Source organism: Anastrepha obliqua, chromosome 1, assembly GCF_027943255.1.
Source record: "Anastrepha obliqua isolate idAnaObli1 chromosome 1, idAnaObli1_1.0, whole genome shotgun sequence".
Lineage (NCBI taxonomy): Eukaryota > Metazoa > Arthropoda > Insecta > Diptera > Tephritidae > Anastrepha > Anastrepha obliqua.
Window position 1 is genome coordinate 89284341 of NC_072892.1, and position 25823 is coordinate 89310163.

The 25823-nt window shown below is 35.8% G+C and overlaps 1 protein-coding gene across 1 annotated transcript in view; it reads right to left on the reverse strand.

Moving 5' to 3' along the window:
• Positions 1–25823, reverse strand: part of LOC129235883 (uncharacterized) — a 272445-nt gene that overhangs the window by 112455 nt on the left and 134167 nt on the right. The window contains exons 6-8 of the mRNA XM_054869947.1: positions 15999–16205; positions 15562–15707; positions 9249–9399 (exon numbers count right to left, since the gene is read on the reverse strand). Coding sequence (XP_054725922.1) covers positions 9249–9399; positions 15562–15707; positions 15999–16205 — 504 coding nt within the window. The remainder of the gene's footprint in view (positions 1–9248; positions 9400–15561; positions 15708–15998; positions 16206–25823) is intronic.

Consider the following 25823-nt stretch of genomic DNA (forward strand, 5'->3'; position numbering starts at 1 on the left):
TCTAGAGTGATCAGAAAACTCTTTAATTGAATATACCAAGTGGTATAATTTTCGCCACTTAATTTTTCAATGTTGACTAAAGCGTTAGCAATTTTACCGCGACTATTGCTTTTAACACCGGATAAGCCAATCAGCAATATTTCCGCGCAGAGAAAGAAAAAATCGTGTCGATGTAATTCACGCTTTTACTCTAAGTGCCGTTTTACATTTTTGGCAACCCCTACTATCTAAATGTATAATTGTTTTACCGAGTACATAAGTTCCACATAAACGAAGTACAAATGTTCGTATGAGAGTAGGATTGGTTTGCAGAGTTGTATTTAGAATTCAACAATTGGTTTAGGATTAAAGAATAAAATGTTGGTAAATAAATCTTTTGCTCATACTTAAATTCTCAAATGTATGAAATGTTTGCAAAATATTTACAATGATGCCAAAAAAAAAAATTGGAATTAAAAAATAATGTTTTTTTTTGCAATAACATGAAAGTTTTCGATTTAAGTTCAGTCAGTATAGTTCGATAGCGCTCGACTTGCACCCTAACGGCAGCTCCTTCCTCATTTCGAAAAAATAAGTGCCGGGAACTGTGAACTTCGGGAACAGATTTATTTTTTCAAAGTAAATTTGCACAATTTAAAAGCGCTGTTCTGGCGCTAAAGCATTCATGATGCCTTGCCTTACTGAATAGAAATGCCAACACAATTTGCCATCCTCAGCCGTTAAACTATAGTTATCGACATGGATAGTTTTCATTTAGCCAAGAAACACCCTTTACAAAGTAATGGTATTCGTTTTCCTTAGGCCGACTTGGCAGTTAAACAGTAATTTTTGTCATCTGTCTTATTTTTTCATAAAAGTATTACCAAAAATGAAAATAAAAAAACTTCGAAAATAAATTAATAAAGAAACTGGCTGGAACCCTCTACACTATGGTTTTAGCTATGCACGACAGTTTCGGAACAAGCTGAAAAATGTCATCTTGCTGTATATGGGTACTTTTCCTACTCCCATCCTCTACCTTATGGATTTTACCGTTCTTTTAACTCAACCAAAGCAACTTTATATGGTTTTGTCACTTATCTCAGCAGGCAAACTTTTAAGAATGTTGTTGCAAAATTTAAATTTATTTAATAATTTCAAAATTATTTTCACAAATGAAAAATGAGGAGTCTCTTAGTTTCCCAAGTCTTCTCACCATCTACAGATATCTGCTTGTATGAGCTATGTATGCTTGTATAAGTACGTATATGTAACTGTGTGTATGCGCAGGATTATTTGCAAACTTTTCAAATTTAACACACATTTTACACCGCTACGTGCAAGCACTCATTTGCATTTGTATTTACCACGTATTTGAAAAATTATACAACAAATGTAGCAAAAAGCAGTAGAATAAAACTTTTTGGCAAATAAGTTTACAAGAGTTGGATGCGGATTAGTAAGGAATGGGTATGTATTTGTTTACAGCGGTGTGCTTATAAGCTTATACATGTGCGGCAGCTGTGTAGCGGGCAATTATGTATGGACAGCGGAAAAGCTGCTGATCTGAAAGTAACCAAACAGGTGTGTGAGTGAAATGGAATTTGTGCGGTACTGGGAGAGTTCAAGGTGACGATGTATAAGAGCACACATATTCAAGGATGTTAAAGATAGACTATAAGCTCTTGTGCCATACCAGCTACTGTATACCTACAAATATATAAGTAGATACATACATTGTGTGTATAAAATTTATGAAATGGATAGTATGAAACAAGTGTCGTCCTAACTATTTTCCGAAAGTGCTTATACAACAATGAGTTAACGTTTTTTTTTGTTTTTTGTTCAGAGGAGGTTAAACTCCAAAATCTCAGAAACATCATCAAAGGTGCCGGCACACCGGTGGTATGTGGGACAATCTTCCACCCTGAAATTGCTAAAAGCATTTCATCAAGGTGGGGCCGTGTTTATGCCATTTAGACACACCATGTACCTGCGTCCAGGTTCCTCTCTTAATTGCGTATTGGGGTTATACACTATCGATAGCCTCCATTGGTTTGTGACCAATGCGGCATCGGAAAATTGCATTTCGTTACTCGATATCGACTTGTTGTTCGTCTTGAAGCTTTATCTCACGCGTTCGTGCTAGTCGTATGTTCGTAAATACAGTCGCCCCTTCCAATATTTATATTATATTATGTTATTTTAACGGTATTGCACACATTCTTCCATATAAAAAAATTTCTAGCATTCATTGGATAGAATAAAACAAATAATATAGGCAAAAAAAAAAAAACAAAAAACAAAAAATAAATGCAAATTTTGACACAATTTAACCTTCCACATATAATAACTGTGGATTGGCTATAAAACTATTAGACCAGAACTTTTTTGAAAATTCTGATTAAGAATTTTCTAATTTTGATTAAATTTTGTAGAATTTGTTTTTAAGTTTCGAAAAATGTTTGAAACTTTGAATGAGAAGGTTTTCGCTATATGAAAAATAATATTTAATAAAAGGTTTACGAAAAAATTATTAAATTTATTTTAAAACATGTTGCGCTGCTGTTGTTTTGACTGTGACTGTATGTGTATATGCGAATACGTGTACAGAAAAGTAAATATCCGTAATATACAGTCTGTGCAAAAAGTATGCGAATTTCGCTTTAAAGCTTTACATATATACGAGGGGTGCTTTTTATATGTCAGGATTTGGCAACCCTGGTATTGCAATCTGGCAACTGACAGCTGTATCGCAAAGTTTGACATTTTTTGGCTTTTACGTACTCAGAACGTTTTGAAATAGCGCTATTTGTGTTGTTTACAGTAACTTAAAGATTCATCTCGGTCCAAAAATGGAATTAAATAGTAAACATTTTCGTGCGATTATTTTTTACAACTTTCGACGTGGATTAACTCAGCAACATTGCATGGATGAACTTAATTCATTTTTTGGCAATGAAGCTCCATCAAGGGCCAGTGTTTATCGATGGTATGGTGAATTCAATCGTGGACGTAGTTCACTCCAAGACGAATTTCGTGAAGGTCGTCCAAAATCAGTTGTTGTTCCGAAAACCATTGATGCTGTGCGCGAACTGATATTGCAAGATCGTCATGTGACCTATCGTGAGATTGAGACAATCTTAGGCATTAGTGGGACCAGCATACATTCAATATTGCATAAACATTTGACTGTCAAAAAAATTTGTTCGCGTTGGATCCCACACAATTTGTCAATCGCTCAAAAAAAGGCTCGTGTCGATTGGTCGTAGGAAATGCTCAAAAAATACGATCGCGGCGCTTCGAAACACGTCTATGACATCGTGACAGGTGATGAATCATGAATTTAAGCGTATGAGCCCGAAAGTAAACAGCAGTCGACTGTATGGGTGTTTCAAGATGAGCCAAATCCAACAAAAGTTGTTCGCGCACGAAGCACTTCCAAGCAAATTGTCGCCTGTTTTTTCGGAAAAACTGGACATGTCGCAACCGTACCACTAGAACAACGCAGAGCAGTAAATTCTAAGTGGTACACAGCCATTTGTTTGCCAGTTGTCTTCCAAGAAATTAGGAAAACCAATCGCTAAAGACGGATCACTCTTCACCAGGACAATGCGAGCTCTCACACATCGGCTCAAACAACTGCATTTTTGAGCACCGAAAACATCGAATCAATGGGTCATCCACCGTATAGTTCTGACTTGGCACCGAATGACTTCTTTTTATTCCCGTGCGTAAAAAACAAACTGAGAGGTCAACGTTTTTCGACACCTGAAGAAGCGGTTGCGGCATTCAGAATACATGTTTTGGAGGTACCTCATTCAGAGTGGCAAAAGTGCTTCAACAATTGGTTCAAACGCATGCAAAAGTGTATAGATCTTAATGGAGAATATTTTGAAAAACAATAAAGTGATTTTCGATGATTAAAATTTTTTTTTGTTCTCTAATCCCGACATATAGAAGGCTCCCCTCGTATCATTTTTGAAATTTCGATAAAAGCTTTGTGGAATATTTCAAAATTTGGTGTTATGGTTTTTGTTATTGTATCAAATATATTTAAAAAAAAAAATGAAGTGAAAAATAATTAAATGATCAAAACTTGGATGCCCAGCTATTGCTTTTTCCGCCACTGTATGTGTATATATATTTGTACATAGATCACCAGTTTTTGCGCGGCAATATTTTCATTGTCGATTTGCACCTACTACATACATATGCACATTTATATGAAGGTGTGCATTTATTTTCCAGCTCTAGAAATAATATATTTGTTTTTACTCTCCAGGGAAACAACAATACCACTAACAATCATCATAAAAAATGCAAAATAAGCGTGGAAAATGTTGAAAACTTTTGAATTTCGTTACTGCCCTCCTATGGGGAAGTGGATAGCTGGAATTGTACATAGTATAGTGAGAGAATCGTCGAGATATAAAATATAACTAAGGCAGCATAAATTTCCAAAAAGTCATAAAAGGAATGAAATTGTGGAATTATTGATATACGAGTATGTAAATTTGTGTGTGAATAGCGTAAATTTTTGTTTGTCACATTCATTCAACAACCGCCTATTTTATACATATGACGACTATTTAGAGGAGCGAGCTTGAATCTTTGCTGTTTTGTTTTTTTTTTGTTTTGACGTCGCTTAGGGAGGTGCACGCTGCAACGGCGGAGCTCAGTATATTCTGTATGGGCTCTACTAGTGCTTGTCCGCAAATAATTTTTTGTTTGCAAATTTTTGAAACTATTACTTTTTTATGATATTCATATACTTTACTTTGCATGCTACCCGATGTAGATTTTAATGCTCCCAGCATGCCATACACCCTTTCAAGTACGTTTCGTTTCCTTTTGCAAATTTTTTTTTTTGTTCATTGCCTGCTTATTTATTATTTTTCATACCGTGCAATCCATTATTTATAGCCGCTTGCAGAGGAATGTACACAAAATATTCTTTGGGAGGCATTTGGCCGAGTTTCTCTGCCGTTTTGTAGTTTGCATATTGAAGTAGATTTACAAACAGAAAATCTCACAATTTTATGAGGTCTTCGAAAGCGCGTGTGGCTTCTAGGGGAAGCCGTTACGTTGCAGCAAAACACCCGGAGTGCTGCCATTGCGAACCAGGGGGAAAGGGCTACTAGAACAAACTTTCTCTATTATTCTATGTTTTATGTCCACCAGTGAGACTTAAACCCGCGATCAACCAAATGACAGTCACGGACAAATCCACTCGCTGAGACGCTCTTAAAAGAAATAAAACTTTCATGACTTTCAACATGTCGTGCAACTGGTTTGCTAGCAGCCAATCGCTATTCGACAACATAGGCGCAGACGGAATGACAAACGGTTATATAGTAGGTGACTTTTCGCACGCCTCACAGCCATCGTTCCATAAATATTCAAGCACTTGTGAACTTATGTATTGCTTGCTGGAAAGAAAGAAGCCATACACATTGCTTCACCCTCTTCAGGCTGCTAGGTTCTCGCGTGTTATTTTCCCTTTTACTGGTGCGCTCATAAATTTTCTATTTAAGTCTACATTTCAATAAATTTATGATTATGTTGAAAAACCTATACATTCATTAAAATACACATACGTATGTATATACCCATACACGGGCACATGATATGTGTGTCTGTGAAACAATAAAATAAACGCTGACAACTTTATTGAATATCGTATGAATATATGCAAATAAACACACACAAGCACAGACGTATGTCTAGTATATATGACTATTAGATTTACTCGCATTCAAATATCGTCATATATATATGTATGTGTATGAATTTCTAAATGCGCCTGGAAAATTTGAGTTTTTCCTACTTTTGCCATTACAGCAGATGTCTCCACCAAAATTTCGTTAAATTTTCAGCCTTCGGCAAGTTAGAGTTTTGACATGTTTGCGGTTAAACAGTCGAAAAGTGAAATTTATTGCGGCATTATTGTGTGAGTAGATAAAGCACCACATATATTGAAAGCTCATATGTATGTATACAGTAAGTTTTGGATAGTAAATAATTTAGATTTATTGTTAAACTTTTTTGGTTTGTACGCAAAAGTATGAAAAGTATATTTTTGCGAAATATTCCCAACCGGCTTTGATTTGCAAGAAATTGAATATTTTAATTATTATTATTTTCCCATGAGTTTACTTCATTCATTGCCCATGACTTATGTCAATCAAATTTTGATATTGGTGAATAAGGTTACAAGTTCGCGTAAATGAAGATATGTAAGTATTAGTAAGAAACAACTATTTAGCAAACAGGCGATATACTAAATATCTCCTTAAAAAGAGTGAAAATATTAAGCTATTGGTTGATTTAAATGAAGCTCCGATTTTAGTTGAAATTGGTTGGTGCAATGAAGTTTTTGCCATGAATATCCATAGTAATTTTTTTTTTTTTAGTTTTTTTATTCATATAAATGGTACATAGTAAGACTAAGGTCTTTTAATAGTACTTCAACAATATTATAAACAACTGGAATATTTTTAACATACAAGTTTTATAATTTAAATTTTACACCAGTTCATTTACAAATCAATCCAATATATTTAACTTAACTCTAATAATAAGCAGAAAAGAAGCAGTAGGAAAAGAAAGGAAGGATTTAGAAAAGAAAAACCAATAGTAGTAATTAGAGAATATAGAGAGAAATTTAATGCCCTAATTTAATGCAATCAAACACTTTTAAAGTAATTATAGACTTGTGCCCTGAAGTTAAATCTGTTAAGTCCAGCCTTCACAGTGTCGGGTAATGAGTTCCACACTTTAATAGCGTTAATGAAAAATAATCTAGATGATGGTAGGTAATTAAATTTTGGAACGATGAATTTGTTGTGTCTGCGAGACCTTACTGGTATCAACTTCTCTGTCAGATAGGGCGGAGACATGAATATTGTAAGTTTGCATAAAAATATGCAATTTCTAGCAGACAAATAACTATTAAGGCAACAGCCCATTTTCTAAAAATAAATTTTCTAAACCATCTTAATCCTCGAGTGTCTCTCCAATCCTGCCTTTAGAAGGGTCATTGAAGTAAAAGGCAAGGTGGAAGCGGTTGTGTCAGAATATTCTACGAAATTATTTTACGTCTTTAAGAGTTTATCAGTTTTTTATACTTTTTTGGAAAAAATTAAGACCGGAACATGAAAACTTTAACTGGCCATAAAAAATAATCGAGCTAGCTTTTGCTAATCCAACGAGTGTTTTATAGAGATAAGCATGCTTTCAGGAAATATTAGTGAAGTTTGGCCGGGTTTCAGTTGCTGTTGTGTAAAAGCTAAAGGTAGAAAGGTCTCATAACGAAGGGTTTATACATCCAAGTCACCAACTTTTTGCGTACTCATTTTGTGCATTTTTGTAGTTTGGTTTTAGTTTAGTTTGGTTTTAGTGTCCATTGGGGACAGCTGATCAGCTTTTCTTTTCACTGGGATGCTTAGTTACACCTTCTACCTTCTATAGGATGGCATTCCACCTCCTTTACCCTCCTTAATGCACCAACAAAAAATTGTTTCAGTATATGATCCTTACCCAAGACATCGCTTCGCCTTCCAGTTGCTAGAACACTGATCCGCGCGAAGAAGTAATCAAAAGAAACACCCAAAGAAACACCACTAGGCTAATCTGCTTATTTGCCAATTCCAACTCACTCGTACAAACGCTTCGCTTTACAGCAATCACCAACATTACCACTTCCGCTTTAACTGCCAGAGCTTCTTTATATCTCAGTGTATCCATGGTAAAATCGGGACTTTCATAGGAGCGCACAAGTTACACGACTATCACCATGTAAAGTTGCCAACACACTCCTAATAGTCCTTATTAAATGTCTGCCTTTTTGGCAAAATCTCCTGGTGTAAAATACCCTTGGAATCCATAAATACCGTGAGCATCTGAAAACGACGTAGTTTTTTTTTTGTTTTTGGTTCACTCGGAGCTCTCCACTCGTTCGCGTGATATCTGAACTTCTTGTCGTACTTATAAACTACCGTCTCGTCTCCAGCAATTTAGCCTTAGAAATTATGTAAAGGGTTTTCCACCGAAGCCACCGAAGTTAAAATGAGCCTCGTCAGTCAAGATGATTTTTCAATGGAATTCATTTTCATTTTCATGCATTTCAACGACCCAATCAGCAAAGACACGACGTTGTTGATGATCGACCGGCTTGAGTTCTTGTCTTTATAAGCCTTAAGACCAAAATCTTTATGCAAAATACAGTATAATGACGTTTGTGGAATCCCTAATTCCAGAGACCGACGAGGAATGGACAAACCTTTCGGCTACAACAGCAATAATTTTAGCTGTTCTTGAGCGACGTGCACGGATTTATTTCTTGCATAAAATTTAGATCGTTCCTTTACCAGCTCTCTGATGCTTAATTTGTGGTTTTTGTTCAACTTTACTTTCACTTTATTGACAGCTTGCAACAGCCTTTTCGTCCTCGATGGATGATCACGATCTCTTTTGAAGCATTCATACCACTCGGAAAGGTCTGTTTTCTTCAGAGTACCATTACCGAAGTTTCTCAACATTTTTACGGTTTACACACCTTGAATCCATTTTCAACCCAAAATTGAATAACAACTCTTTATTACAAATTCAAATCGATTTATGAAACTGTAAAAAATCGAAAACAGATGCAGAGGTGGATTTAGTCAAGATCGCGTTCCTTTTACAAATGTCGAGCAATGCCGATAAAATGTTGGTAGGAATATCATTAACAGATGTGGCAATTCAACCAAAAACAAAAAAAAAAACAGAACTCAGATCAGTTGACTTAGAGTATCACCTTGGCGCTTACATCCATTGTATGGAGCTCCTTCTCCTACTTGTGGCGTGCATCTTGATGTTTTCCTAAAAATGGAAAAACTTACAGTTTTATGCTGCCTCCGAACGGCAGATGGTTTCCACTCGTATGAGGTGCTTTTTAATGCTTTCACTACCGAAGGTAATCGTACACCAACCCATTCGGCTACGGCAGTCGAATTGTTAAATACTTAATTATGAAGTAATATTGAGAGGCATTTTGCCACACACAGATTTTTCTAGATCTTTAGTAGATCTTTTTTCAATTTGATTTCTACTTATAAGAAATAAATGCTCTTATGATGTGGTGCCACCCTATACGGCGGCCCACGGAAGCTTTCAAAATACACACATATATATTGTATTATTTCGATGATTAGCATGTGGAAACGTGTGCTCGCTATATAAATACCTTGTCATTTGTGGTATGTAAATTATAAACGTTTACTTACACATCACATTCAACATTACTGAGTCTTCAATTGCCGAGTTCTGCAAACGCGGATTAGAACCTTCACACTTCAGCATTGTGCCATCGTCCTCGGGTTGTGGATGGAAGGATAAGGTTGAGAAGACTTTGCCATTATTTTGTGTAGTCGTCAGCTAAAAGTAGAGTTATTAAAATAGCTTATGTTGAATTATTTGTAAGTAAATATTTAAAATGAAAACGAATATTGCGATCAATAACGTCTGTCTCAATCGGTTCAATAAGCATTAATTTTAGCTTTTAAAAAATATTTAAAAAAAAACATATATGTACATATGTATACATAAAAATCTCATCTCAGAAATTTTATAAAGTTTATTTCTGCTAAGAGAAACACAAAAATAATTATTTGATGGTTAATAATTAAAGTCTCTTAATAATGATGAACATACATTTTTTGTTATCATGGTTGGTTGGTTGGTTTAAGGGTGACCCCGCATCGGAGTGCCACATAGACCGCAAGTTGGGTCCGTTGCCCTAGAGTTATTTTATATGATTTCCCTACCTAACCGAGATTTTTATTATAGATTTTGGTCCAAAATATTAATTCGTTTCAAGAATTTAATGAGAGATTCGATTTTCAGGTCCGAGAGTGCTGAAAGATTGTCAATTGTTGGAGAGAGCGAGCTTACTTCTGGCTAGGCCAGGACAACTGCACAGCAAATTTCTGCTCGATACTTCCTCATCTTCGTCCTCGCAGTATCTGCACAGATCGTTTTGAGGAACCCCGAGCCGAAGTGCGTGAGTGCCCAAAAGGCAGTAGCCGGTGATAAGAGATATTATATGCCTTAGTTCGTGTTTCGATAGACTTACAATGGTTTTTGTCTGTTTCAGATTGTAGGATGGCCAGATTTGTCTGGTCGTAACGCAAGTAGTTTCCACTCGCCACCTTCGAGCAGCAATGCTGTGAAATTCTCGATCAATGATCATTTTACATGTTGCGAGCGGAATGTGGATTGTGGGTAAGTTACTAATATTTGATTGCGCAGCTCCAGCTCTCGCGAGCTCATCAGCTTTGCAGTTACCTTCGAATCCACTGTGGCCCGGTATCCAGATAACTTGGACAGAATTCTAAACACTTATCTCGTTAAGAGATAAGGATCGAACCACATCTGAGTGGGTATAAGAGGAGCTGAGTGCGCGAACGGCCGCTTGACTGTCAGTGAAAAAGCGGATATCCTCAAGTGATATTCTATTTTCTAAGATAGTTTTCGCAGCATACCAGATAGCGCATACTTCCGCTTGGAATACACTACAGTAGTCGGGTAATCTAAATGATAGATTGATGTGAGGGGATTTGGAAAAGATTCCAAATCCCGCTTTACCGTCTTGTTTTGAACCATCTGTATATATAGTCAGAGGACCATCGATTTCGGTAAGATTTGCTTTCCATTTTTCCCTAGTTGGGAGTGAACAGAAGAATAGCAAGGGTGGTGATGGAAGACTTACATGATAGTCTATGTCGGAAGAGATAACAGTGTTCCTGTTCAGTATGCCCGAATGGCCAAGATACTTTTTCCATTTCGATATGGCATTCATGCGTGTCGCTGCTTTCGCTGCAATCGGTTTGCCAGCCAGATCGATAGGGAACAAGTAAAGCAACGTATTTAGAGCCTTAGTAGGTGTTGTACTTAAGCATCCTGTTATCAGGAGGCAGGCTGTTCTTTGGACTCGATCAATTGTGGCTACTGTACACCATTTTTCGAGTGCTGTCCACCATACAACCACACCGTAGAAGAGTATCGGTTTGATGATCGCGGTATATATCCCATAAATGATCCGAGGTGAAAAACCTCAGGTTTTGCCGATAGCTTTCTTATAAGTATAAAGAGCTATGAAAGCTTTTTTACATCTGTTTTCAATGTTCAATTTCCAACTCAATTTCCTATCTAGAATAACTCCTAGATATTTAGCTGAATCTGATAGAAGTAATGATTCCCCTTTTAAAGTTATTGTTTGCAGTGGAGGAGATTGTTGTTTCCTATTGAAGAGAACAAGATCTGTCTTTGCTGGATTCGCATTTAGTCCGCATTCGGTGCACCATTTTGACAGAATATTGATTGAGCGTTGCATGAGCTCAGTGAGGGTATTCAGGTGTTTGCCTGACACGCAGAGAGCAATATCATCTGCATAGGCTACAACCTTGCAGCCTGCTTTTTCGAGATTTCGAAGCAAACTGTTTACAGCGAGATTCCAGAGAAGGGGTGAAAGTACTCCGCCTTGAGGAGTGCCTTTGACGGCGTACATTCTCATGCGGCTTAACCCAAGCTCTGAGGTGATTATTCTATTTTGGAGCATTTGTTCGATCATCTTCCGGATGGAATAATTAATACCCAATTTTGAAATTTCCGACAAAATAGCTTTGGGTTCAATATTATTAAAAGCACCTTCTATGTCCATAAATACGACAAGAGAGTACTCCTTATTGTGAAGGGAAGTTTTCACTGTTTGCACCAGTGAATGAAGTGCCGTTTCAGTCGATTTCCCTTTAGTGTAGGCATGTTGTGCCTCAGAGATCAACTTAGTATCAAGTTGGGTTTGATTTGCTCATCTAAGACTTTTCCAAAAGCCTTTAAGCAAAAAGAGGTTAGGCTAATGGGCCTGAAATCGTATGGTTTGCAGTGTGAAGGTTTCCCTGTTTTCGGAATGAATACTACCTTTGATTTATTCCAAATTGTCGGAAGCTAAGAGAGACTTATACACTTGTTAAAGATCCTTGTTAACCAAGGCAGCAGAATTTCTAGTCCTTCTTGAAGTTCTGCTGGAATAATGTTGTCATCATACTTTAATAATTATTGTAGACTTTTTTAATATTTTCTTATCATAACTATGTCTCTGTTTAAGCTACCCAAATAGAGATTTGTCGCCAAAATTTGCAGAAATAATTAATTCATTAGAGTCAGTAAATGTTTGCTCAAAAGTATTATTATATTAAAAAAATAACAATAATAACTTCAAGTGGCTGCGTCTGGCCAATGGGAAGCGCGGCTCAAAATCAAACTTCTGCATTGTCATGTGGCGAATTGTGTATTAGAATTTACCTTTCCTTTTTCTTTATAACCGAATCGATAAAGAGCCCCAAACTCTAGAAGGCATCATATTTCGAGCCAACTGGAGCATGTTGAACTTCTGAAGTGGTCACTGCTACTATTCGACTCCTATTTCGACTCAGGCTCGACGAAAATACACGAATTCAAAAATTCATTCGTGTTCTCGCTTTATACAGGGTAGGCCATTTAAAGCGGGCCCATCTGGCAACCCTATAACTTTTGACAGGAACGTCAGATCGACTAATGACATAGCGCGTTGGAAGCGTCAGTCCAAGACAATTTTTACCATGGAGCAGTACACTCCAAAAGAACGCGCTGAAATAATTCAGCTTTACATCCAAAATAACTTCTCAATTGTGAAAACTCAACGTGCGTTTAAAAAAAAAAATAAAGTTAAAAGTGCGCCATCCAAAAGCACTTTACAGCGTTTATACGCAAAATTTATTAACCACGGTAGTCTCAGCAATACCAGCCACGCATCCAGACAACGTACACGACGTTCTGCTGAAAATATCGAGGCTGTACGAGCCAGTGTTGAGGAGGCTCCGCGAACATCGAGTTATCGTCGTTCTCAGGAATTAGGCATCGCCAGGACAACACTCAGGCGCATAATTCGCATCGATTTGAAAATGTTTCCGTACAAAATTTAAATGGCACAAAAATTAAACCCGGCTGATTACCCGAAACGGCTTGATTATTCCCTGGAAGGTTGATTTCGAAAAATGGTGATTTTCCGTGGCCACCGAGATCACCAGATTTGACGCCACCGGACTTTTATTTGTGGGGTTATCTGAAATCCAAGGTATACATCAACAAGCCAAGGACTCTAACTCAACTTAAAAACAATATCCGACGCGAAATCGCCGCCATACCGGCCGAAATATTGGCCAAAACGATGGAAAACGCCGAAAAAAGGACACATTTGGCCATCAAGGCCAGAGGCAAACATTTGAAGGATATCATTTTCAAAAACTAGCTGGAACAAATCTCCTTGAATCAAAATAAATGATTTTTCATATCAACACAAAAAAAAATGTTTTTTTCAATGTTTTTTTTCAGAAACAAATGGGCCCGCTTTAAATGGCCTACCCTGTATAACAAAAATTCGCATGCGCATACAAAACACTATTACTTTTGAAGTAGTCTTCTTCTTATGCTGTTCTTAGATATACCAAAATAATTATGGAGGACGCTCAAAATGATCGCACAAGTTAGTTGAACTATTGCTGTGATTTATGACCTTTGAAATAAACATGCTCGAGCAGAGAGCTTTCAGTAGGCTCTTAGAATATCCCTTCATTCAGATAGTCTAAGCAACATCATCTTCATCTCAAATCATTGGCTTTCTTAGAATGCTGGCAAACTCTTGTTTAGAGATTGTAGTGATTTCAATCGCTTAGCGATGCATTTAATTACAACACGAAATTCAATTTGCTCCATAGTTAGTTGCAGTGTTCTTCCCTATCGACTTTTTATCCTGTGATATGTGATGATAACTGATATCAGTATTCATAAACTATGTGCCTAGTCGCTAAGTACTGCTATGTTAAATAGATAAAAAATTTGCTCACTGTTTTTTATATGGAACTGTTGAACGCATTATATACCCAAAATGTAAGAAAGTGCAAAAGATAAAAAATTCAGACATAAAGTTTTGAATTGCCGATATGCGCATATTTTTGTCTCCTCCACTAGGATCTATTTTGGTAAAAGTTTGTTTTATTGTATAGTGTTAGGATAGGATAAGATAAATAAAGTAGTTAAAATTTATTAAATCCAACATCAGTTCGTCAAAATTACAGACCACTTGGTTATTTGCAATGAAAAGTGATGAGTTAAAAGAAACAGTTATTATTCTTAATATTTTGAAGAAAATAAGGTAAAATATACGAAACAAACCAAGGCGAATCTACCTATTAAAGGTAGTAGTAGTGTGGCAACTGATTTGTTTTTCTTTAGCCGTGTACATTCGGATGTCAGCGCAAAATTGAATTACGAAACGTAATAAGAGTGATCGTGGAGCTTCTGTAGCTCTGCTTCATCGACTTCGAGAAAGCCTTCGACACTCTCAATCAGGAAGCAATCTGGAAAGCTCTTGAATGCAAAAGAGTGCCTGAGAAAATTGTCACCATCATAAAAGAATTGTACTGCCGCGTGAAGTACGAAAATGCTCTAAGTGGTAGCATCGAGGTTTAAACCGGTGTTAGGCAAGGATGTGTATTATCTCAACTATTCTTCAACGTAGTCCTGGATCTAGTAATGCGACAAGCGTGTGCGGTCAGCAGGGGCATTTTCTGGGGTTTATGAAGCCGGCTTGAAGACCTAGACTATGCGGATGACATTTCTTTACTATCGCACAAATACTCAGATGTATCAACTAAACTACAAGCGGTATGCCATGCATTAGCACAAACAGATCTAAGAATTTACATAGCAAAGACTAAAGTAATGCGAATTAACACCACTGAAACGCAAGCCTTTCAATTTGCCGACACGCCACTTGAAGATGTAGATGAATTTTGCTACCACCAGTTAACATGAAATTATGTGCCGCAAGTGGAAGTGGATCGGACACACATTGCACAAACCACGGGATGCCATCGCAAGGACAGCGCTAGACTGGAATCCCCAAGGAAGCCGTAGGTGTGGGAGACCAGCCCACACATGGAGGCGACAAGTAGCAGCAGAGGCGGACAGAGCAAGCCGCTCTTGGAGTCAATTTAAACATCTACCTCTAAACAAACGAAATTATAACTTGTTTATTGCGGCCCTGTGTTTCATCGAAGAACTATGGGAATATATATATATAATATGCAATTTCATTTCTTTTGTCCTTCACAAATTAATCACTTCTTCGTTTTCTATTTTGACGTGACATTCTAATGTACAAAATGTAGTTGTTGGCTTGGTGCCACCACCTTTATTGAATTCGCCTTGAAACAAGCGAAGAACTCACTCTTCATTTTTTATTCTATTAGATATGCCTATTTCAGTAGGTTAGGAAATTAAAATAAAGAAAATTTAAAAGCACATAACTTCGTTTCTGAATATATGCATTTGTTTTTCGGCTTTCTAACATACAATTGTTTTTGTAATTTCTTTTAAATGCTTATAAGCGTTCTCTTCCAGTGATGTGGCCCACCCTAGCGCTTAAGACCATAAGCCATAAAACTATTGTATATTGGCTAATTATTACTCCAATATTCTCATTTCATAGTTTTAACTTACCGTTCCTCTTTTGAAGGGTCGATTATTCTGTGTCCATCGTATCTCTGTATCTGGCACTGAACCGGCAACCACACAAGTTAAATTGTATTGAGTGCCGGATGAGAAGACTTTCAGTTTATTTGTGAGATTCACGGATGTGGGTTTTACTATAAAAATATTTAAAAGAGAAATAATTTTTTAATTAAAATGTTTAATTAGTATTTCAAAGAATAATAATATTATATTTATCATTCAATAATATAATGCTCTATCTGTTTTGTCGCGGGTTTACATATTTACAATTTAATTTTGATAGTATTTTTAAAGTGAGAAGATTCGTCCGCCCTTGTTTGAACTTAACGTGTGAATAGAGGTTTTCCTGTCAATACATATACAATAGCTTACGTGTATGTGTATAGGTATGTATGTGTGTATCTAGGTATTATTCTTAAACTTACACAACATTTCGATACGTATGCTACGTTCCACTGGCGGCACCAACTTCGTATTCGAAGCTTGGCAGCGATATGTATTGTTCAATGCCGAACGTGAGATATGCGGCACCTCCAAACGATTCACAGTCACGTGCCGACCCATAGAAACACCATTCCCTGACTCCAATTGCCGGGTGCCATTTAGCCAAGTGACAATAGGTTCTGGGCGCCCTGAAATTAAAAAATGTGAAAAATTGATTGGTGAGGAATTTTCAGGTGAGCATAAGAACAGAATGCGAGATATTCAAACTAATCTTAGCGAAGATTTTATTTTTATTATCATATACCAACGATATACCTACAAATGCATGCATTTATATTATTCATATATAATATTATAAATAAAATTTATAATCAGAATTAGTACAGAGTTTTTTCTGACGATTTTTTTGTGTCAATCAATTGATAATAAATTCCCATTCAAACTTTGTAATTTATATGAATTAAAAACAAAACAAAACTCAATTTTGAATGACTCTGTGAAGTTACAGCCACAAAAATGATTTTTTTGTGTTACCTAGTTAAAAATGTATATGCACGTGCGGCTATAGATTTTATGTAATATAGATCTATACTCAATTTTGTTTTTTCTCATGAAATAAATTTTTAAAGAAATCTAAACTTTCAAATGGCAAACTTAAACAATGATATCCATTGCGTATAATTAATTCCATAGGAAGAAAATTCAATTATTTGTTTGTTTTTCTTTTTAAGTTTTTGTTATTATACACAAAACACGAAATTGAGCTATAAATTACTGCATATATTTGTCTTTAACATAAACATATTTTTTATGTATATATATGCATGCGAAAGTTTCTTCGATATTCAAGCTTAAATTTTTTAATTGTTTATTGTACTAAATTTGTCCTAACGAAAAGTAAATATATATGTATATTACTTATTTTTATTCTTATGTCCTTTATTTTAAAAAGATAATTATATATACACAATGGGTGCTTACAACTAGTAAAACGTAACAAATGCTGAATATATTCTCCTTACTTTGATATCCACAATAATATCATAGAGTGATGATAAGTTTTTATAGCCATTTTTTGAAAATTTACTCTTTACTCTTTTACCCTTAAAAAATTAAATGATGATAAAAGTAAAACCTGAATATGCTGCATTACTACAAAAAATCAACAGTTTCACCTGAATAAATTTTACTTTCGCACTATGTAATATCATGCATGGAATTTTTGTTATTGTTATGACATAGGAGTGAAAAATTGTCTTTATGGGAATAAATAAAAATCACAAAATATTATTTTATTACGATAACGCTCTGAGAGGCTTCTAACCTACGTAAATTTGCACTATTGAGGACATAACCTCAAAAGTGACAGAAATTTGAGTGCCGCATGACTAACGCTGAAAATAGATACCCGCTCATTTTGGAAGTTTTTTTTTCCACATTAATCTTTGCTCACATACCGTGGCATATACATCCAACTTCCATTGGACGTAAGGCATCAGCTCATAATAGAGAGAATAATGGAATGAAGCCTATCGTGGTAACGCTACTTAGCTCTCAGGGAACTTGACAATATCAGCTGATTTTCGTGAGGTCGCACAGTGGTCAAGTAGCCCGACGTTTTGGCCAAAAATCCCAAAATCGAAAGTTACCGTTTGAGGTAAAGCTTCATATATTCGTCAACAGATGGCACTGGAGCATTAAAATCCAAAGGGACAGATGTTTACATTGAACAGATGTTCCGTGGTGAACGCTCAAAAGTGCCATTTGTCGGGACTCGCGCGAGACAGTACGCATGCATGTTTTCGAGCGCCACACAAAAATAGTTGCAGATTCACCATTTTTCAACGAAAAAGGGCAAACTAAAATGGATGTTGTTCGGAAAGGTATGTACATTACGAAAATACTTTACTGTAACCATATTGCTGTATTTTTAGAGGCAATATTAATGACGCAGTACAAGCCTTTTTTCCCCTTTTTGTTCAATTGCACTTCTTCTCGTAGATAATTATTTTTATTGCCACGAATTGCCACGGAGATATTTAGGTTTCCTAGTGCAGAAAAGTATACAGATTTCGAATCCGTTTAGATCTTGCTCCCGCGCTATCCCCGCTCGTCAAAAATACGCTTTCTTTGCAGAAGGTTGCTCCCGAGATTGAAGCGCGTGTTGGGGCATTTGAGCCGAGGGGGGCGATCGAAACTGGTTTTATTTGTGTGTATGCCTGGAAAATGTTAGGAATGAATGTAATATATGCAGAGTGTTTATTTCTACTTTTATCTCAATTTCTATAGTGAATATTGTTATTAAAACAATAAATAATTATTAATAAATGCAAAAGAGTGGTAAAAATCATGTTTTGATAATATTAAAAAATCATATAATAATAATAAAATAATTAATATAATAAGTATTTTTAAATGGTAATTAAATTATTATTTTAAAGTAATTTTTTTTTTTTTGAATAAAATTCAAGAGAAAAATTTTTTCATGGACAAGGAGGAAAATATTCGATGCCATCCATGATGTTTTTCTGTCAAAAAAATTTGATAATTTAATACAAATTATCTGTAATAAACTAGTGGACGACGCAACACCTTCATATGTTATCGAAGAAAAATCAAAAATGGCTTTGATAAAAGTTATTTCTGTTTTGAAAAAGAAATGGAAAAATGCTCGCAGTACGTTTCCTGGAGAATAATAAAAGCTGGTTGGACGATTCAACGAGCGTAACGGTGAATAGTTTACATAAATTTACATTAATATAAATATATTTATATTAATTTATATACATTAATGAAGTTTTCAGACAGCATCCTTGATGTGAACAATGACGAGGAGATATGAATAAATGTATGTTCTTCCTATTAAAATTTAAGTTCATTTCATAAATAAATGTATGATAGTCACTGTCAGTTCAAGTGTATTATTTTTCACGACATATTTTCCCCCCTTTTAATGTGGCATATTCTTTTGAAAATCGTACGTCTACTGTCAAAATCAAAGACTCCAAAAACCTTGGTAATGTGAACTTCAGTAAAAACTGAAAACTTTTCGCAAAAACTGTCCGCCATTTTGGGTCCGCCATTTTGAATTTTGAAATTCTGATCTCATATTCACAATCAGCGACCCCAAAAACCTTGGTAATGTGAATTTTAGTAAAATCTGAACACTTTTCGCGAAAAATGTCCGCCATTTTGGGTCCGCCATTTTGAATTTTGAAATTCTGATTTCATTTTCAGAATCAGCGACACAAAAAACCTTATATGTAAAAATTTCATCAAAATCGTACTATTTCTCTTTGACTTATTGTTTTCTGACCAAAACGTCGGGCTACTTGACCACTGTGCGTCGCACTGATGCAATCGGTGTACAGTGTGACAAGGTTAACTTTTTCGTAACTTGATGCAGCCGTTTTTTTATTTTCTAGCTTCGGAATTCAAGTTCTTTTTTCCTAATATATTTTAACCTCTCTTGATTAAGATGTGAATGCGGCCGACGTAGCTGAATGGGTTGGTGCGTGAATACCATTCGGAATGTGGAGAGAATGTAGCTTCGAATCTCGGTGAAACACCAAAATAAAAAAACAGTGTTTTCTAATAGCGGTCGCCCTTTGGCAGGCAATGGCAAACCTCCGAGTGTATTTCTACCATCAAAAAGCTCCTCATAAAAAAAAAATATCTGCCGTTCGGAGACGGCTTAAAACTGTACGTCCCTCTATTTGTGAAACAACAGCAAGACGCACGCCACAAGTAGGAGGAGAAGCTCGGACAAACACCCAAAAAGGGTATAAGCGCCAATATATGTATATATATATATTGATAAGTTGTGATGGCTAAATTTATGTAAAATAAAATTTTTTTTTAATTAGTTCAATAATTCTCTCAGTTCTATTTAGCTTTACTTTTGTATCATCTGGTCATATTGTCAGAGACTACGATTATTGTTGGTGTTGTTTATTATTAAGCTATGACATTTCTTAGCTTTATTAAAATATATCCCAAGTTTTTTCTTCTTCCTCACCCTCGAGAAGTCAAATTTCTCCCTCGCAAATTCAGTGTTGCTTAGTTTTGGGTATAAAAAACATTAAAAAGTTCACTTCAAGAAAAGAAAATACCACAGTCTTATTGAACTATTTAAAGAACTTTTTATGTCTCGTATAACTGTCTTTACGATATGCGTTTTTTAAAATAAATGTATTGTGATTATGTACAGTAAGACTGTATTAGAAAAAAAAGTTTTAAATATTTTGAAAAAAATGATCGTAAAACACTTTTCTTCTATATTTCAGATTATGTAACAGGATAAGGCACGCCTTTTTCAAAAAGGTCGGTATGGGGTCTTTAGTATTATCTGGCATTTTTTGTTTGTTTATTTTTAATATGAACTTGCTTTAATTCGTATTAAGTAAATTCAAAGGATTTTCTAAATTTATAAAACGTTTTTAAATGTTAAAAAAAGTAGAGAGAAGAAGATTCTCAAAAGAAAGAAAACCCTTTCCATAACCTCAAAAGGACCAAAAAATTAGACTTGTACTTTCAAAACATAAATTTTTTTTACAATCAACAAACTTTTGATAGCACTGGACTCTTCTCGGCGTAAGCTTTAAATGCAAGAGTAACCTTTTTCAGCCTTTGTTATTTTTTGAAATTATACAAGTTTTTGTAACTTACAATTTTGGTAGTTTTAAATTAAAATAAAGAAACAAAATCCAAATTTGAAATTTCCACATTTAGGGTTTAAACAAGCACTTAATTTATTGCGAATAGCAAAGGGTTTGCAACACAGCACAACGACGTTAATGTGACGTCACGCAGTCTCTGATGGGCGCATCTTATTTCTACCATTCTTGGAACGAACCAACACGTTTTGGCTAGCGGAATATAGGGAAGCTCACGACGTTTTTATTTTATAAATTGCACCAACGAACAGGGAAAAATTATGTGTACGATACTATAATTCTTCTTTTTCTTATTACTCATTATTACAAATCGAGAAATTGAGATGAAGATTTTGAGAAAAATTTCTGATATTTGTATAAAGTTTGAGACCTGGATATGTGTGGTCTATATTTTTATAAAAAAACTAATAAATATAAAAAAAGCTTTCTTATCGCAGCTCTAGATTAAATGCTAAGGAGATTAAAGTCATAAACTGACTGGTAGCAGGGCACACGTAACATACAATAGGCACAAAACTTTACAGAAATTACGCAACTCTGTTTCAGGAGCGCAAATTGAAAATTTAATGGAAGAAAGAAATTTATATAAAAAGGGGGAAAAATATAAAATAAAGAAAATAAGATTAAAAATAATAAAATGGTGGAAAAAGTATTGGAATATGGAAAGTACACTTTTTGTATGAGGTCTTAGTGATTACCAACTGATTTTTAAACATTTTTGTAACTTTGAAATTTATATTGTTAATTAGTCTCAAAAGAGGCGTATCCAGAATCTTGCAGTGTTTTCGTTTATTTATGTATTTTTTTTGTTTTTTTTTGTTTCTTTGCTCTTTGCACACGACGGTTAAGTTCTTGTTTTTTGTTTTTGTTGTGTCGAGACGAATTTTTTGGCATATTGCACTCAAAAGAGTAGTTCTGACAATTTTTGAAACGAAGGGATATAGGGAAGCTCTGCAGTCATAGGAAGTACTCTTAAAATTGTGAAAAAGCCAGCCTTATAGGTTAAATAGCTCTGCTGTACCTCATCTAAATTAAAAAAAAAGTAGTTAAAACTGATCAAAACTGCTTTATCGCACGCAGTAACTGCAATTTCAGCAAAAAAGAAATAAGTCTTCCATACAATTATTTCTTCCGTAACCTCGAACTGGGTAAAAAACGTGTACAGACGCCAATTGTAAAGTGTAATAACTACCAGGGTTAGTTTCTAATTTTTCCCCCAAAACACGACTAATGCAAGCTTCCAGCACAGTCATAATAGTAAAACACATTGTAGCCAAGACGTTCGACACATAGCTCACAACGCGCTCATAAATGCAAGCAGATCTACAATTTAAGTATATTTCGCATATCCACCGTCACCTCTTTTACTCCCCAATCCTCATCAAATTTGCTCGCAACATAGTTTGATTGCATTTTTCTTCTTATTTCTATAACACTTACATAAGAAAATGCAATAATTCTGCAGTACTCAACGCGCCCGATGGTGAACTCATTGCTGGGTCAGTGTGCAGGAAATGAAAACCACAGAATTATTATTATTTTAAGTAATGCAAAGCGCAAAGTTCTCGATCCACCGACGCACACATACATGCATAGAAATAAACTCACAAGCTAACGGCGAATGCGGCGCTCGAATGGCTCAAATGGCTTGAATTGCTTTGCAGTTATATGGCCACGAAGGACTGTAATAATAGGAATGCTTGTGCTTGTGCTTGTGCTTCTGTTGGTATTCGTTTTGCAACTGTGTTGGTTGGTGTTAACGCCTATGTTGTTGCAAAAGTATTGCATTGCATTGCATTGTAACCGCAAGGCAGTAACCGCACGCTTACTTGATTACTTTTGCCATCACCAACGTTACCGTCGTTTGATGGCCTGGCCTGTGTCAGCAGTTTGTGTAATGTACACCCCACCAATATTCTCCACCATGCGCTACAACTCGATTGTGTGACCTAAGAGTGTTGATCGTTGCAACACGAATAGCTATTTTTGGAGTTGGGTGCGCCAAGCAGTGACGGTGCAGGCAAGCGAAAAATATACGTTTAATGTCATAAACGTAATTGAGCCAAGATCTTATTCTAGAGTAGTAAGAGTGGGAAGTAGGGGGTGGGGAGGGGCAGCAGAAGCAGAGAGTGAATGAGAATTGGCTGCGCGAAAGTGTGAGTGCGACTGGTAGCTGTGTGGAAAAGTTTTGATTTTTATGAGTTTTGAAGTACTTTTGGGTGAAGTGCATGTGGAAAATATTGAATTTTTCACCACTCAAAATCTCGCTGTAGAACAAAGTATTTTTATGCGATTCAATGACAGTGCGGTTCTTCACTTAAATTTTGTCTTATTTTTATTGACATCAGAGATACAAGCGGCCAGCGTTGCCGAATGGGTTGGTGAGTGACTATAATACGGAAGTGCTCAGATTCGAACCCCCCCAACACAAAGCAACAAGTGGCCGAAAAGGTTTGGTTAATAGTGGTCGCCTCTCAGCAGGCAATGGAAAGAGTTTTTGTGAATTTATGCCAAGAAAGCTCCTCATAAAAGATTATTTGTTGTTTGGAGGTAACAGCAAGACGCACACCACACCTTTGGTGTTTGAGCCACCGTTGACAAATTTAATGAACAGGAAATACCTGATGGTGTTTAGACAACTGTTGAAGAGCTTACAACTATCACTTTTAATAACACGAGATTAAAAAACTGCTTTAACGAAGCACCTGCGCTACTGACTAGAGCCGCTCTTATGCCCCTTTACATTTATTTTCAATTCATGTTGCTCTTCAATTTTATTGCCCAAATAAAATAAACCTCCTTCATTTCATTTGATTTATTTCAGTCTACGACTTTGCCAATATTACAGGCTAGATTATATATTAAACATTAAGTTTTAAATTAAATTAAGCGGACTCTAATTCAATATTCGATTTAAATTGGTACCGATGTTTTGAACTTTGCTTGAACCAAGTAAGAGTTTCAAACATCGACGCAAGAGCAAAATAGTTTGCTTTAATTGAAGACAGATAAAAAGGAGGTTGAAAACGTAAGCAGTTCGGAATAATCAATATAGGCATAGATCAAATCATACACAAGTGACGAAACAATTCTTCTGTTTTCAAGCCTTTTCAAATCAAAAATCTTATAACGAGCTATTTAAGCAGTCTGAAAAATGATGGGCAAAACGAATAGATTTACATTGTACTCCTTCGATCCTATAAAGAATGAGAGCTATAAACTAAATTTCATATGATCGAAGTATACTCAGGTTTTGAGCGAAACCGGCCTTTATAAGGCGTGATCAATTTAGAGGTATTGGATTTAAAATTGCAATAAAACAGGGAAAATTCAAATTGGTTGTGAAATCTTTATTATTTTTGTGTAGAACCATTCATTACATTTATTTTTCAAAGATAATATCTTTCAAATACTGGCCGCAATTGCGCTATAATTTGATTATCCGTAAACACTAATTTAGAATGACTCGCTGGAGGAATTCGGTCGGTATCTGGTGAATAACTTTAGTAGTGTTGCCTACTAATGCCTCACTCGAGACTGGTTTATCCAAAAAGCATTTAGACTTTACATATCCACACAAACATAAGTCCAAAGTTGTGATATGACACGATCTTGGTGGCCAATCCACCCGTCCGGGAGAAGAGATTAATTGCTCACCGAAACGACGACGCACTAAATCCATTGGTTCGCGGGCCGTATGGCAAGTATCGCCGTTGCAACCAAGTGTTGCTGAGATCAGAAACCACGGATTCAATTTCCGGCATTAAAAAGTCGTTTATCATGGGGCGATGGCGTTCGCCAGTTACTGTTACATGGCGCCTTTGAAAAAATATGGGCCGATAATGGTTTCAGTCCATAGGCTGCACCAAACATTTATTTTCAATTGATGCAATGGCTGTTCTTGAAGGTCTTCAAGTTGCTCTTCAGCACTAAATACGCAAATTTTGCTTATTAATGGAGCCATTAAGGCAAAAACGTAGGACGGTTATGCACACCATAAGTTGGCCTGAGCGCGCCATGAAAACTTTTCGCAGAGCGCCGATTCTCGTAAGTCTTTCCATGATGAAATAAATAAATTGTGTATTTAGTAGTCATGTGTTATCTGTCAAGTAACCGCATCGAGAAAAGTTCACCAATTTGAACACGCTTTACTTAGTATAGTATAGTATGGTATAAGGATCGTTAAAATTAGTTTTTGGAATGGGAAAGCAAGTATGATTAACGATTTAATATTTACATTTAACTATTAAAAATGACTACTGATAATTTTTTTATAAATCAGATTGCTTGATCTTGTATACTTCACGCCTACATACCACACAAGTCGTTCTATAAACGATATTTTGCGCATGAATTGGTCATCACCGTTGTGCGATTTGACTTTCAGCATTTTTTAAAGTGGAATTAAAGATTGATATTAGGTAGAGAATTACAAAATTATATACTTGTATAAATTTTTCTAAAAACATATTATATTTCGTGCTACAATAAAAAACATATAACGCACTATAGTGGCTCAAGTGACTAAAATTTTGGCAATTTTTTTGTTGACGGTGCTTTTCCTTTTCTTTAATATAATAGGACTATGAATAAGTTCGTGCGGTTTTACAACAGATGGCGTAACTTGATTATTATTCCATCGATCCACATTTCCAAACATTCATTGGAGAGCTACTGTCGTAAGGCACAAACGTCAGTATAAGTTTTTTATTTGAAGCGTAAACAACAATATTTTTACCACACTTGAAAATGTCGAATTTCGTGCCAAATAATGTGTTTTTGCGGGGAATTCTTCTTCATTATTTTAATATGAAGAAAAAAGCAGCCGAAAGTCATCGTATCTTGGTGGAAGTTTATGGTGAGCATGCTCTAGCTGAGCGAACGTGCCAGAAGTGGTTTGCACGCTTTAAAAGTGGTGATTTTGGCTTGGAAGACGAAGAACGCGAGGGTGCGCCGCCAAAGTTCATGGATACCGAATTGGAGGAATTGCTCGATCAAGATCCGGCTCAAACGCAAGAAGAGGTTGCAAAAACTTTGGGAGTTGATCAATCAACCATTTCCAAACGTTTAAAAGCCATGGGAATGATCCGAAAGGTAGGCCATTGGGTGCCGTATGAATTGAAGCCAAGA